General features: G+C 37.0%; 1 protein-coding gene across 5 annotated transcripts in view; it reads left to right on the forward strand.

The window, feature by feature from the left end:
- The window catches only part of ARB2A (ARB2 cotranscriptional regulator A), a 221,542-nt gene that overhangs the window by 171,645 nt on the left and 35,116 nt on the right, over positions 1-14,781 (forward strand). For all 5 annotated transcript variants that reach the window (XM_079331363.1, XM_079331364.1, XM_079331366.1 and 2 more), the window contains 2 exons: positions 7,883-7,999; positions 11,106-11,190. In XM_079331363.1, the coding sequence (XP_079187489.1) occupies positions 7,883-7,999; positions 11,106-11,190 (202 nt within the window). The remainder of the gene's footprint in view (positions 1-7,882; positions 8,000-11,105; positions 11,191-14,781) is intronic.

The following is a 14,781-nucleotide window of genomic DNA, read 5'->3' on the forward strand; positions in this document are numbered from 1 at the left end:
TTCACATTAATTTCACTAATATGATTGTTCACTTTTACACAGATTTCTGGATTTACACATTTATTGAAACATGAGAAAATTACTTCCATAACTTACTCTAGGCCATATTTTTGATTAGATATGAACCATTACCTTTGCAATTGTATAATATCAACGCAAAACTCCAACCCCTTGTATAATTTCAATTGCAAGCCTTGTTTATTATTAGTTGTGTTGCACACTGATTTTCAGGAGCAATTTATTTCAACTTTATTTGTCATCTCAAAGATTTAAGATCACTGTATACTATTTAAATTGACCTGAGTAAGAAAAATTACAAAAACCTACTTATTCTGGCTCAAGGTTTTTAGATGTTTTCACCCTCATAATGCAAGAGGAGTCCAACAAGATGGGCTGAGAATAAACAACTAGTTTTATTTGTCCATTTTGTATGCATACTGGGTTTTTAGATAGAGCAGAGCTATTCCACTGTAATTTTGAAGATGTGAGCTCAAGCAAGTACCTTAGGAAGAGCTTCTTTCCTATGTACAAAGGTTTTGTTTCTCTCCAGTCCTGCTGCCTGATCTGAAATCAGGCCTGGGGCTGAAAACAGTGGCAGTTTGGAGCTGGCCTGGAGAGCAGTCACATTCCTCAGATGGGTGCATCAGGTGGTGGAGTTGTTTGCAACATCAGCAGTGCCAGCCTTCAGTGGAGCCCATGCAAGCTGAGCCACTGCAGAGTCCAGCCTGTGGCTACTGAAGGAGTCATCAGCTCAGACACCTGCATTCTGAGTCCCTGCTCCTCCCTGAGACTGAAAGCTCCCTGATAGGAGCTTCTTGCAACTAATGTCAATAGTAAGAAAACTGGTTTGAAAATGTACTATGGTTTGCTCACTGATAGGTCTAAGGCAGTGCTTGGCACTTTTATGGAGCACCTGTGATAAAATGTCAGCTGGGCTGCACTGTTGGGTACCAGCTGTGCAGTGCTGCTCTTAATGCTTCAGCTGTCTGTAATGGCTGCAAGATCAGGCTGAAAATCTGGTACCCAGCCTACATTTATACAAGGAGATCTTCAAAAGCTGATTAGGACTGTGAAAGTCAATGTGAAAGCTGAGTCCAGGGTAGCAAGTCTGGGGTAAGAGGCTGAGGGCACTCCCAATTTCAAGCAGAGACATCTCTGTTTCCTGGTCTGTAGAGACCTTGACTTTTCTTGATTGTGTTTTTATTTCATTTTACTTTATTATTTTATTTCCAGCTAGGCATGGCACTCAAATAGCTGTCTACTACTTCAGAATTCCAGATAAACCAAGAGAAAACAAAGCTAAGATTTTTAAGGTTTTACTGGCAAAGAGTGGAAAGATCCTTCACGATCACAGCCAATGTAACTTTGTTAACAAAATCTCCAGGGCAGGCAATGGAGGACTGATCTTGCATGCTGAGTTCATGTCATTTGGAGAGCTGATCCTGCATCCCTGTTCAAAGGATGCTGCTTACACAGACATGTGACAAAGCCAGAGCAGCAAATGATGTGCTGTGCTGGAGGTTTGGTGTGATCACAGGCTCACACCATCTTGTGCCACCCAAATCCAAATTAACTGCAAGTATGAAATGAAATAGTTTAGTGAACTGTGTAATTTTGCAAGTATGATTTTCCTGGGGCTCGTGTACTTGAAGTGCACATACAAACTGTCTTTAAACAATCTAGCTTGAGTAGCAGATGCTCCTCAGTGTTAGTTGTGCCAAATACTGCACACAGTAGTTTTGGACACTTTCTGGCAGCTTGAGCTGACCTTGTGGAGCTCCACTTTCATAAGACTGGACTGTTTTTTATCTCTTATGTTAGAGGCAATCCAACAGCCAGCTGCTGCTATCAGCAGCATAGGAATATTAACACTTGCAGTGATCAGACTTCATGTTCTGTACCTCAATAAGAGATAAGTAGAAGCTGTTGACCTTCAAAGCTTGATTTTCATGCCAATGAGATCTCCTCAGTGTGAATCTCCAGTCTTGGGACTGCAGACTCCAGCTGTCAGGAGGGAGTCCCAGCTGGCTGACTCCAAGCAGACTCACCTGCTCCAAACCTCCTTGTCTGATCACTCTTGTCTGATTCTTGCAGCAGTGCAAAGGGGATTATCTCAGCAACCTTCACTGCTGAAATGTCCTGGGGTCCAGTGAAAAATGGATTAGTTTTTTTTGCATTAGTTGAATTTTTAGTGGGAAAGAGCTTCACCAAACTCTAGTGTATGCTTTTCACCTGGTTGGAAGTTACCTGCAGAATGCCAGATTTTGTTCTCCAGAGAGTGGAGGATGTCCCTGCCACCAGCTTGTTTTGGTTTGGTCTGCTGTGGGCAAGATGTAGCAGATCAATTCAAAGACTTTTATTCCCACAGTGCCATACCAATTTATGTTATGTGATGGGCTTTCTGTTTCTGCCCTGCCACACCTAAACCACTTCTGTTTGGGAAGTTGGTATTTCCCTCAAAGACTCTTCTCTTGTAAGCTCCCTGTTGTGACACACTAGGGTCAAGAGAACAGGAGAATCACATTATTAAGTTTCAAGTTTTAATAAAACTGAAGTCAAAGGCTTTCTACAAGAGAACCATGAGTTTTGTTTGTACTATTCAGAAATATACCAGCAGAATTCTGTGTACAGATGTTTTTTAGTTGGGGTTTTTTAGTGAGCTATGTATAAGGGAGATGTCTTTCTAAATCTTGGGCTATTTTTGATTTATGGCTCCACTGTAAGGTGGTAATCTTCAGTAGAAGTTCTGCAATGGAAAATGGTTTGCATTGTGAACTTTGACAAATCCTAGACTCCAGATGCTTTAAAGCAATCTGTTTTATTATATTCATGCATTATTACTGCTGCTGCCATGTGATTTATTGATGTAGAAAAATGTCACAGTTGTAGATGTAACATCCAGTGCATCTTTGAACCAAATATCAGCAAGTACTATGGTCATTATCTAATTGTATATTTGAAGGTATTTTCTTTTGCTGTTTAAAGACTGATGTGTATCAGGGATAAATGTGTATTTGTTTACTGCAAGCAGGGATTTTACCACATCTGCAAATTCATTTAGGGAAGATGATTGTTGTTGCTAATTGAAAATAAGAACTGGTGGAACTTTGGTTTATTATTTTTGCTTTGTGCTGCTTGAGCATAGTTGCCCAGCAAATCTAATTCCTAATTAATAGTTTATGAGGGATTGGAGATCTAATCCCATTTTAAGATGTGCAGAAAATTGAGAGTATTTCAGAAATTCAGGAATTCTGTTCAGGAAGCAGTGAAGGGTCTTAGGAATGCCAGACCAACAAACTTTCACTACAGAATGCAGATTTACATACTTCCTGGTGAAGAGCAGTTTTTCAAAACTGAGGAGAGGCTCAAGTGCTGCCAGGCTGACAGAGTAGCTAATTGGTTTGTATGAGACTGAGTGAAATGATGGTTGAAGAGGATGTTGGTTGACTGTAGACTGGTAACATGAAAGTTACAAGGAGAGCATATGAAGTTACCAGAAAGGAATCCACATGCCTTTCCAAAAGGAAGTAAAAATTACCCTCTTGCACACTATTCCTGTCATGTGATTTCTTCTGTCTTTCCATCTGCCACTGCTTTTACAAATAATTCAGTGTCCAACTGATGCTGTTTTGATCCACCAGAATTTCTACTGCAAATTCATTCCACATCTGGTAACCAGTGAGGGCTTTTGGACAGGGGCTTCCAGTTGTTTCCTCTGGAAGGAATTCTGCTTGCAGATGCCAGAATGTCTTAAGAGTCTTAAATCAATCTGATGCAACTGGATACAATGGAGGACCTGCATCAAAATTATATTCCTACAAGTCAAATGCTTGTTGTCAATGTGCCCATTGAAGCCCAGTGCATACATGTAAACACCATGCCACAATTGAAATCAATATGGAAGATGAAGAAAGTAACTGAAAGGTTTGTTTCAAAACTCCAAGAGAAATTAAAATTCAGATTTTTTAAATTCATATTTTAATCAATTTTTCCTCATTCCTAATTACAAACAACTCAGAAGAGTAAATATTCCCTGAATATGACATGATGGTTTTTTATTTGATTATATGAACCTGCAAAAATAAAAGCCTATAAAAAAAACAAATATTTTAACTTACTCTAACTTTTCTCAGAAGTGTGAATTTTTACTTGTTTTAAGTGTTGAAATAGGTATAAAGAGTATGGGATCAGTGTTTCTGGGATTTACTCCCACAGGCCATTTTCCTAAAGTTGGTACTTTCATGGATTTTCACATTGTCAAGATCAGACCTTTGAGCCCTCTTGTAACACACTGATGCTTTCATTTGACAGGAGTATTATTCTGTAAAATATGTACCAAAGGCACATTTTGCCATCTATTCTGACACTATATATGCATGCTAAATGTACTGCATATGTATTGTATGTGTGAAGCTATGTTTTATTTACACACACTACACATAATACAGGTATCAACCATTTGACATTATAATCTTGTGATAACTATGTGATATAAACTTACAGATTAGCAGTAAAATACTTAATAAGTTGAACAACAAATGAGTAATTATTATGTATGAACTTAAGGAATGCATTTTTAGGGATTTTCAAGTTCTTGCTTATGTAACTATTAGAGCTGAATACTTCTGCAACTAGGCAATTGATATTTTCCCTTCCAAAGTGAAGGAGCAAATTTTGAGCCACTGGGATAAAGATGACTTTCAAAATATGCTTGAATGCTTTCAAACTTGTTGCATGGAAAACTGGTCTATAGCTTGTCATTCTAAGGGAATCAAATACATAGTGTTGATATATGGTTAATAAGTTAAATCAAACTTTACTATGACTACAAAGAAGAAACACAAGAAAAAAGAAAAAATGGAAATGCTTAAAGAGAGAAGATTATTGGAAATGTCTGGAGGACCTGGGATCATGAGTGATACAATAAGACATGAGAGCCTATTTATGTAATAGAGAAATGCCAGTTTGCCTACTTCTGCTTGTAAATGAATTGTTGGAAGAAGGAGTGTAAGGGGAGGGTGAGCCATCAGGTGATGAGGTTCACAGAGAGATGTTTTCCTGCAAAATCTAGTCAGCTAAGAATAATTTTAGATTTTTAATGGGTGTTGAGGGGAATTAGGTAATTCCTAGGCTAGTGAAAACTTTCTGTCTATGGATTTACTGATGTGAAAAGATTATAGGGTGTAAATGAACTTCAGACAAAATTCTTAGCCTTTGTTTGCTTCAGTAAAATTCATTATTCTGAATAAAAATGTCTAAATTTTAGTATTTTTAGTAGACTGTGGCCTATTGAATATCTTCAGTTTTATTATGCCCACCTCTAAAGACTATACAGACTGGATGGAATAAAACAAGCCCTGGTAAATGTGAAACAAGCATCCCATAGTATCCTTCCATTGGGATCTAGAACAACTTTTGAGTTGTATCAGATACAAATGGTAGCTGAATACTAAATTTTTGTTTAAAGTCAATCTGTTTTACTTTTACAGTTTTATTCTGCTTGTTTCATTTTTAAAATTTATCTTAATTCAAAACTAATTTCAGAAAAGAGAAGTGTATTCTAACTGTGAGTTATCAATCCAATGAATCTGAAGCATATTCTGAGTGTTGAAGCATCTGTGCCCAAAAGCACCTAGACAAAACTTTTATCTTCTTGCAGGGTGAATTATCATCCCTAATAAGAGGGTCTGCTGCTTGAGTTTAACCTGGATCTGTTCTCCTTGATTATTATTATCAATGAATGTCCCATTGCAGCAGGAAACTTGAGCTGCTCTGATAGAAGCAAAAGTGACATGCTCTGTTGTGACATTTCTGTGTCACTGAAACATGGACATGTTAGAGTTCTTGTTCAACTGAAGGTTATACCCTTGATCCTTTCCCTACTTGATGTATTGTTTTTGTCTGTTTCTTTCTAAGTTGGCTCAGAAGGGTATGGATGCCTACCAAAACTTTTTTCTTCTGGGCTGGATGTTAAGAAATCTGTAAGTGAAGCTCAGTTAATCCCTTTGATGCCTCTTTGCTGCTGCATCCATGAGACCTTATCCTAACCCTAGCACTGTGGCTGAGTTATCAAAAAACATCACATTGTCAGCCTCAGTCACTTTGCTGATCTTTGTGAAGAGAATAAGATTCTGCAGGCATCCACAAAGCTGAATGGCAAGCACCAGGATCATGTTGGGTATTGCATATTATTTCCCATATATCATATATGATCTGAAAAGCAAAGACTGTACTGTATGAAGAAAGAGTAGAAAGACATGGTGATCAATGGCTGCCAGTTCTTACATGTGCATAGGGAAATCGAAAATAGCAAACCCAAGCTAGGTCTGGAAAAGAAAAAGGGAGCTGAACCTTTGTATTTTCTTGTGATTTGAAGAAAAAGGTGGTGTTCTAAGATGACTGGGTGGCTAGTTTTCAAAACAGAAACATGGGACACAGCAGCTTGAGAAAAAACTGCTTTTCCAAAGCAGAGCATATTTTTTATCTTTGCCAGTCATTAGAAGTGTTTCTGAATACAAGCCCTTCACGGAGGAGTTCATGCTGGAATACTCTGAGCTGGTGATGATACTAAACTTCACCCAGCTTATGAAAACTCTGAGTAATTAGTAGGTATGTGGCCAGTGATATTTTTGCACCTTTGCCTGTTTAATCACAATGTTTTGTAGAAGACAGTGCAGCCAAATGAGCGCTGGAATGCACAGCAGTGGAACAGGAATATTAGTACATAAAGTGTGTTTAAAACACTTACTCAATGTACAGCAGGGTTTAATGGGAGTTAGGTGTGTGTGGCTGACAGGTCTTGTTTTTCAATACTGTCTCTTTCAAAAAACTTTTTTTCTGATAGGTTTTTTGAGTTATTCTTATGGCAAGGACATGGAGCATTGAGTTCAGAGGTGCAGCATGTGTGCTGATAAGCAGTTACTAGAGCATGAAGAAAGAATACCTGATTTTAGAAATGTGGTATGTGTTACATTTATACAAAGGGAAGCTTAAAAAAATTAACTTTATGGCAGCATACAGAGTATTAATGACACCAGTTGTAAAATGCTGATTTTATAAGTATAATCTATTATGCTTTCTTTGATCCAGTGTTACAAATTAGGATCACTCATGTCAGGAGATTAAAACCTCTTTGTCTCCCTTTGATATCAAACTATTCTTTCCCAGTACCTTTTATCTTGCATAGCAGTGCTGAGTTTCACAGCATCTTTGTCAGTTCGCTTGTGTTATTTGTAGCAATCATTTAATTTGTTTTAGAACTGATATTATTTAGTCTGACTGTCATTTGCAACAGAGGCTCTTTAATATCCTAAAAAAGTTGAGAGGCTTTGGTGTTAGCTGAGTAAGCATATGAATAAGAGAGAAGAGAGAAGAATTTTCGGACCATGGTGAGCGTGCATGATAGCTAAATTGGACAGAAAAAGAAAAAACCTATACAAGTCAAAGTGAGATTGTACATCAGAAAAACTACAGCAATCTACTGAAAATTAGTAGATGATAGTCATGAGAACCTTACAGTGAACCACAGGTACCAGCTTCCCTGAAGAACTGAAATATGAACTTGGAGAAGCTTGTAAAAGATACCCTCAGGGAATCTTCCATTTTTTCACTATGATACCTTTAATCCTAGAATTGTCAAGCCACATGGAAAATAATAGGACTGAATAGTTCAGTCAGTTAAAAGTTAGTATTATTTTTTTTCTCAAAAATATTAGGTGTTTCTGCTTTTCTGGACCTGTTAGGAATTGTATAAACTTTAAAACAAGTGAAGTCAAGTAATGAATCTGTATTGCTGTTTCTTTTTAAATTTAGGATCATTATCTCTGACTAAGCAGACTCTATTCAGTAAAATGAATTAATTTAAATACAATATTTTTAACAGATGATTCAACGAGAGGCGGAAGTGAAGAATAGGGTAACTGCTGTGGCCTTGACAGACTCAGTTCACAATGTGTGGCATCAGGAAGTTGGGAAAACCATTCGAGAGTGGATGCGAGAGGTAAGGCCTTTTTTTAAAGATTTTGAGTATTTGCATCTGTGTATGGCTGAATGAACATGTCTGGGTGTGAAAGACAGCATAATACAGAACAGTGGAAGTCATGTATTCAAACCATCCACTAAAATAACCAAGATTAAAGCCATTTCTGAACTGCCAAGTTAGCAGTCAAAATACGAAGCACCAAGCCCAGAGTTTCTCCCTGATGTGCAGCAAAATAAAGACACGCCAAGGAAGCCCATGCAGTGCCTGGTACCTGGAGCAAAGTCCTGGGTGCACCCCGTGCTGCTGGTTTGATCTGGCAATGGTGCAAAATCCTCTTTAAGCTCTTCATGACTCAGTTTGATGATTTGCACTTCTGGCAAAGTATCCTTCCTCACAGCAGCTTTTTGATATGTAATTATTCCTGTAGAGCTCAGAAGCTCTTACACTTAGGTATGGGGTTGCTGAGATTCTAAAAATCATGTTTTTAGAGCAGGACCAGCTAAACTACTGTTTATGAGTCTCATCCTCACCACATCAGGCTCATCTCTGTTTTCTGCATTCCCATGGCAGAACACTAAAACAAAAGGTACACTGAGTGAATTTAAACAAGTCACATTCTAAACTTTCTTTTATGCTTGACTTTTTCTCATGGATTTAGTGAAACTTCGTGTATACAGTGCCTATTCCTGACTTAACCTTAAAGTTTTATAGGCCACGACTGATGGGAATAGAGGATCACCTGGGATGCAGCCTGACAGTTCTACTTAAGTGTTAAAAATATAAAGAATGGTAACCCCTACAGGCTCTGTCAGAGAAATCCCCATTTTCTTTATGAGAAATCAAAACCTTAAAATATGTGTTATGAAGTAAAACTGAAATTTTAAATCCTGTAATTTGAATCTGACAACTCCATTTTTCTTTAAGCATTTAGTCTGAATAAAAAAAGTGCATTACCTTTAATTTCATTTGCAGAAAGTAGATGTTAAAGAATAAGTTAAATGATTAATGGCCTAAAAAGTGGATGGAGTGTCATAACTTACATTAGCATTAAAAATCTCCTATAAGAAAGAAGAATTTTACATATGTGAAGTGTGGCTGAGTGGTATTAAGACTAGCATATCACCTGGATATCTCTTAGTTTAATCAGGTTTAAGGCTAGTGGTAAAATGAATAATAATTAAAATATACACCTAATCGCTGCCTGTCTGTAGGGCTAATTGCTGTCATTGAAAGAATGAATTGTTAAAATAAAGTAATTCTTCATTGGAGCTATCTCTCCTGTATTACTGGTGGCCTATTTTTAGTACCTATAGATGTCATGAATTTTGAATTTATTAGGAGCTGTGATGAATGATAAAACAAATCATCCATTTACATATCCTGACACTGCTTTCGAGAATACTTATTTCTTAGAGCCAAGTGTCACATTGTATATAAAAGCTAGTTAATTGTGTGCTAATCTTCTGTATTATCTCCAGCTCTCTGATGTAGTGTTCTATCAGTAGTTAATATTAATTTTACTTATTTCAAATGATTGTAATACTTAATAAAAATTCTACTTCTTTTGTAATTTCTACCACCTTACATTTGCAATTTCACATTCAGCTGTTAATTAAAATTACACATGCAAATCATAAAATTATAATGCTTTATTACTTTAAACCTTAAAACCATCATGAAATACTTCCATTTTAACATTTTTTTACTAAATATGTTGTATTACTGGGTAGTGTGTTTGTTTTTTTCTCTTTCCATTGAGTTCAATAGTTTCATTGATCTACTGTTTCTTACAAAAATCTGCCATGCTTTGTGAACTTCACTTTCTAATCTCATACAGCAACCCTTCCTTTATGTTGTCCCTGCTCTCCCTGGTCCCAGAACAGTAGGGTTGCCTTGACAAATCTATTCAAAAGCCATTCCTCGCCCTTTATTGGTGGGGACTGAAGCCTTTGAAATTCTCTCCTCACTGCAACACAGCTGACATCTTCTTCCAGACAGAATGAATTAAGGAAATACAATAAGATACTTGATCTACCAGTCAAGGATCTTTCCACAGTGAGGACGGACTCCATGGTGCACAACTAGGGCAGCAAGCATCTACAAATGCACAATACGTGCTGTTTACCAGGAGAGAACTCATCCATTTTTACTATCATGAACTGATGTTATTATTTTTTTTACAAATCTGTCTGAAAATTGATCAGGTCTTTCCAAAAAGTTATGTTGGTATTTTTACCTTTTCCACTTAATGAAGTTAATCAAGTTTTCAGAAAGGAAAAACTCAGATTTTCAATAGAGCAAGGAATGTAGATCTTGTTGTTCAGCTGGTAATCTTATTGAAAATGTACTATTGCTTTATAATTAAATCTTCAATTTGGTGTCCTTTTATCATGTTTTATTGAAAACATATTATTTAATACTTCGATTTATGGACTACTCTGAATAGATACATTCGGAGCAAAGCATTAGAAAATTCATGGTAAATTCATTCTACTCAGAGGTTCAGGAATGAAAGGTAAATATAAAGACTTCCTGAATACAATTCCCCAGAGACCAGTATTTGCCTTTTTTTAATGTTTGCTCACATTCATCTCGGCTGTATTTCTAATTATTTTAATATTAATCTGCTATCTTGATGTTTTCTGTTTAGTTATAATGTGTTGTTTCATATTTTCACGAAAGTTCCACAGTGTACTCCATCAAAACACCTTGAAAAATTCTGGTTTCTCAACGTTAGCAAACAAGCAGGCTCAGTGTTTATTCCAACGCCTGTTTATATCAACACCAACTCAGAAAATCTTAAGACTAGTGTAGTTCAGGCACTAATTGGTCTAAGCACCTACTCGAGTCCAGTGGCACTCAAAGTAGCACTTAAAAAGCATGATGCTTAGGCTTATTGCAAATCTGCTGAATTATTTTCTTACTCTTGCTTGTTTCGCATGAAATTACAGTATTTCATCTTCAGTGAGTGTTAGTGTAGTGTCCTGTCTAATTGTTATTGTGACTGCTGCATAAATTAGTTTGAGTATTTTGATGTGATCATTATCCTCACTTACAACATCTGTATTTATTTTTGCTCTGAGTTTTTTGGCTAATCCCAAGAACTGCTTGCCTGCTCTTACAGAACTGCTGTAACTGGGTGTCCAGCTCGGAGCCGCTGGACACGTCGGTGGAGTCCATGCTGCCCGACTGCCCCCGTGTCTCTGCAGGTACATCCCTTTGTACATGTGTATGCCCAGAAGAGCCTGTTCAGTTAAAAATGCATTTGGTTTTGACTGCATTTTAATCCAGCAAGATGTGGCTGAAAGCATATGGCTGCTGATATTTATTATTAGGAGTGCAGCCCACTCCTTTTTTTTTATTTTTTTCTTTTTGCTTTGCGTGGGATTTAAGTGTTTAAGTTCTCTTACCTACTTGTTGCTTGAATTTTTTCTAGTTTTCCTTTCTGTTTAAGTAATTGGTAGCATTATATGTAGGAGTCTAAGAAAAATAATAGTGATTACAAGAACTGGGAAATTTACCATAGCTCCTTGAAAAAGTATCTAGTTCTGTGTAGGCAACAAGGTTTTAAAGAAGTACATTAATGAAAGTTACAGTTAAAATAAATGAGCCACTTTCCTGAATGCTGATCAGCAGAAGACTAGTTTACATAGCAAATGATTTGCAGCATCCAAAAATGTTGATCTGAGTTTTCTGTTGTTTTGGATATACTCAGCTATGCTTTTTCATTATTGAGTCATACATTACAAGAAGCACATGAAGTAATACAGAGATTTTAGTTAAATGTCTGATAATTCCAGAAAGTAGATGTAGTCATCAGTGTGAAAGGAAAATCTCCAGTCTCTGTAGGAAAGTAATCTGAAATACATAAAGCAGTTACTGAACTTTCGTGCATGATTATCAGGTTTCCTAAAAGCCATAGGTAGCATATTTCTGTAGAATATGAAACCAAGTTCAAAGGAAGGCACAGCCTGTACAATATTAATTTAAAAGCTGAAACAATATTTGACCTTGCTCTCTGGGATGTTGTTCATTTGACAAGTTAGTTTCATGTCTGTCTGCATTTGTGATGTTGTTAGTGAGACTTAACCTTGCAGATAAAACTGAGTTTACTACAGGATATTTTTAAGTTGTGGAAAATTTAGGACTTCTTTATTTGAGATCTCACAACAACCAGAGATTTTAATTACATTTCTGCTGTGGTTGGGGATCTCATTGTGCACATCCTCAGCTCTGTACAGACACTTGCAATAGAACTGACATTGTTCTTCCATGCTTTGGAAAATGATATATTACTAAAATTTTCATAGATTCAACATTCATTTAGCAACTTCTTGCACTTTTAGGTGAGATTACTGCAGTTTAAGAGAAAAATATCTTTATTGGTATTCTTTAAAATGAGATTCACTTCCAGTCTCTGACGTCTGTTGCTCCTGTGAAGGACTGCTTGTTATAGTGGTCATTTTAGTCAGGTTAATAAGGGTTTGGACAGCAACTGGTCAGTATTTACTGTACACTGGCCAATACTGAAAATCATCCATCAGACCATCTCTTCCCTTTCTTTGTATTCACCTAATATAAATAATCTAAAAGGTATTCTATAAAATAAGTCCTACTTAAAAAGCAGACTGATGCTTCATTAGAGCTGTAAATTATAAGTCTTGATTTTACTTTTCTGTTGAAGATGAGTCACAATGGCCTTAGTGTTTTTGCACCACTTAATGAATTCCCAGGCTGCACTCCAGGGGTAGAAGAATTAATTTAAATGGGGTAAAATTTCAGCCAGTAAAAGTTGGGTATTTGTATTTGGTGCATACATTGAGATAAATTAAGATCTCTAGTATCTTATATGTTCTCAACAGAGATTTTTGATAAGGAATTAATGTCAAATAATAATGTAAAAAAGTATTTCCAGGCTAGTTTTTGTAATACAAATATAGCCTAAAATAGTGTAACTTCATGTGACTGCTCCTGAATTATCAGTTTGCTCACATGATTTTGTTTGTATTTCTGATAATCATCTCTTACACGGGCAACTGTAAGACATTTACAGAGAACCAAGTGAATAATTTGTAGTGTCTTTATATGAGCAACGGTATAAACCTGCATTAGAGTAATATGCAATGAATTTATTAAATATTGCTTGATGTAGGAGCATTATTGTTTAATGTGAGAGATTTTATTTCACTCTTTTGAGAGTTGCGGTACTGAAAGAGCCCACACTCAAATCCTGGCAGCATTGCCCTTGGTATTTCAATGAATGACAATGAGAGCAATCAGAAAAATGACAGATCTTTTAAAATAAACCTTTTGCAGTAGAAAGATACACTTCTGTGCTTGGAAGCCCATCTTTTATCTCTGTTTGCATTGAAAATAAGTTCAGAAGTAACTGCCTCATGGTCACATCTCCTGACCCAGCTTTTCTAAAAAGGCTTTGCTGTTCAGCCATTCAGTATACTGGGTTTTGCAGGCAATCCTAGTTGATGAGCAGTTCCCACTGCAGATTATCTCACAGTCTCTTCCTTGCTTTTCCCTTAAAATCACTAGAGACAAAATAAATGACCATCAAACTGGAAAAATTACTTGTATTTCTAGATAGAGTTGTTAAAACTTTTGATTGAAGAATGTTTTCTATAATTGATGCATGTCTAAAAAGGAATTAATATACGTTAATTGAATGTTGAGAGCATGAGAATAATAATAGAAAAAGCAAGCCGTAATAACCATATCTGTTCTTGTGGTAAAAGGTACTTTTTGGGTCCCACCTTCAGTGTGTTTGATCCATGTCTCAAGATGGTGTCATAATTTAATATCTTCTGACATCTTGTTGGTGGCATGGACAATGAGTTTGAGTGCCCCCTCAGCAAATTTTCCAGCACCACCAAGCTGCATGTTGCAGCTGGCACACTGGTAGGAAAGAATGTCACCCAGAGGAATTTTGAGAAGTGACCTGCAGAAGAGAAATGGATCCCATAAAATTGCACAAGTCCAAGTGCAAGGTCCTGCACATGGGTCCAGGCAATCCCAAGCAGGAGTACAGGCTGTATAGGCAGACAGTGACAGCAGCTCTGAGAAGAGTGGTAGACAGTTGTTGGTTGACAAAAAACTCAACATGACCTGCCAATGTGTACTTCCAACCCAGAGAGACAGCCATGTCCTGGGGTGCATTAAAAGCAGACCAGCAGGTCCAGTGTATGAGGTTATTAACCTCCAGAGCTCTTATTTGAGGCCTTTGAGACAGCCCAACAGTAATTTAAAGTCCTTAGTAAAGCGAGCAAGGCAAGGTACAAGACACAGGGCACCAAAATGTGTGGTTATTAAACCTCCAGAGCTCTTGGCCCCTACTTTGTCAGGTTATCTTAAATAAGCAAAGCAGCTAATAGTTGCTAAAAAGGTTATTTATTACAAAACATCTCTTATTACAAAGCACATCAGTCTCAAAAGGCAAACAGAAAAGCAATAGCAAAAGCAGTAGCAAAGCAAGTGGCAAGAATGGTGGCAATAAGCAGATGGCTAAAAGCACCAACTCTCCCCAATACAAACTCTTGTATAGGATTTTCCCACCAAGCTAAGATGCAAACTTGTACCACCCTCCTTAACCTGTTAGAATTCTGGTTTCTTAACATGCCAGGTTATGTATGGACTATGCATGCAACCTGTCTTGTTCTATCTGAAAAATGTGAGCAATATTTTTATTATAGTTCTATTATGTCTATGTACTGTCTACAACCATAGTCCTGAAGCCTCCATTGAAAACACCAGGATGTTTCTCAACCTTCACTAGAACTCACACTGCAACT

The sequence above is a fragment of the Erithacus rubecula genome, assembly GCF_903797595.1.
Source record: "Erithacus rubecula genome assembly, contig: SUPER_Z_unloc_3, whole genome shotgun sequence".
Classification (NCBI taxonomy): Eukaryota; Metazoa; Chordata; class Aves; order Passeriformes; family Muscicapidae; genus Erithacus; species Erithacus rubecula.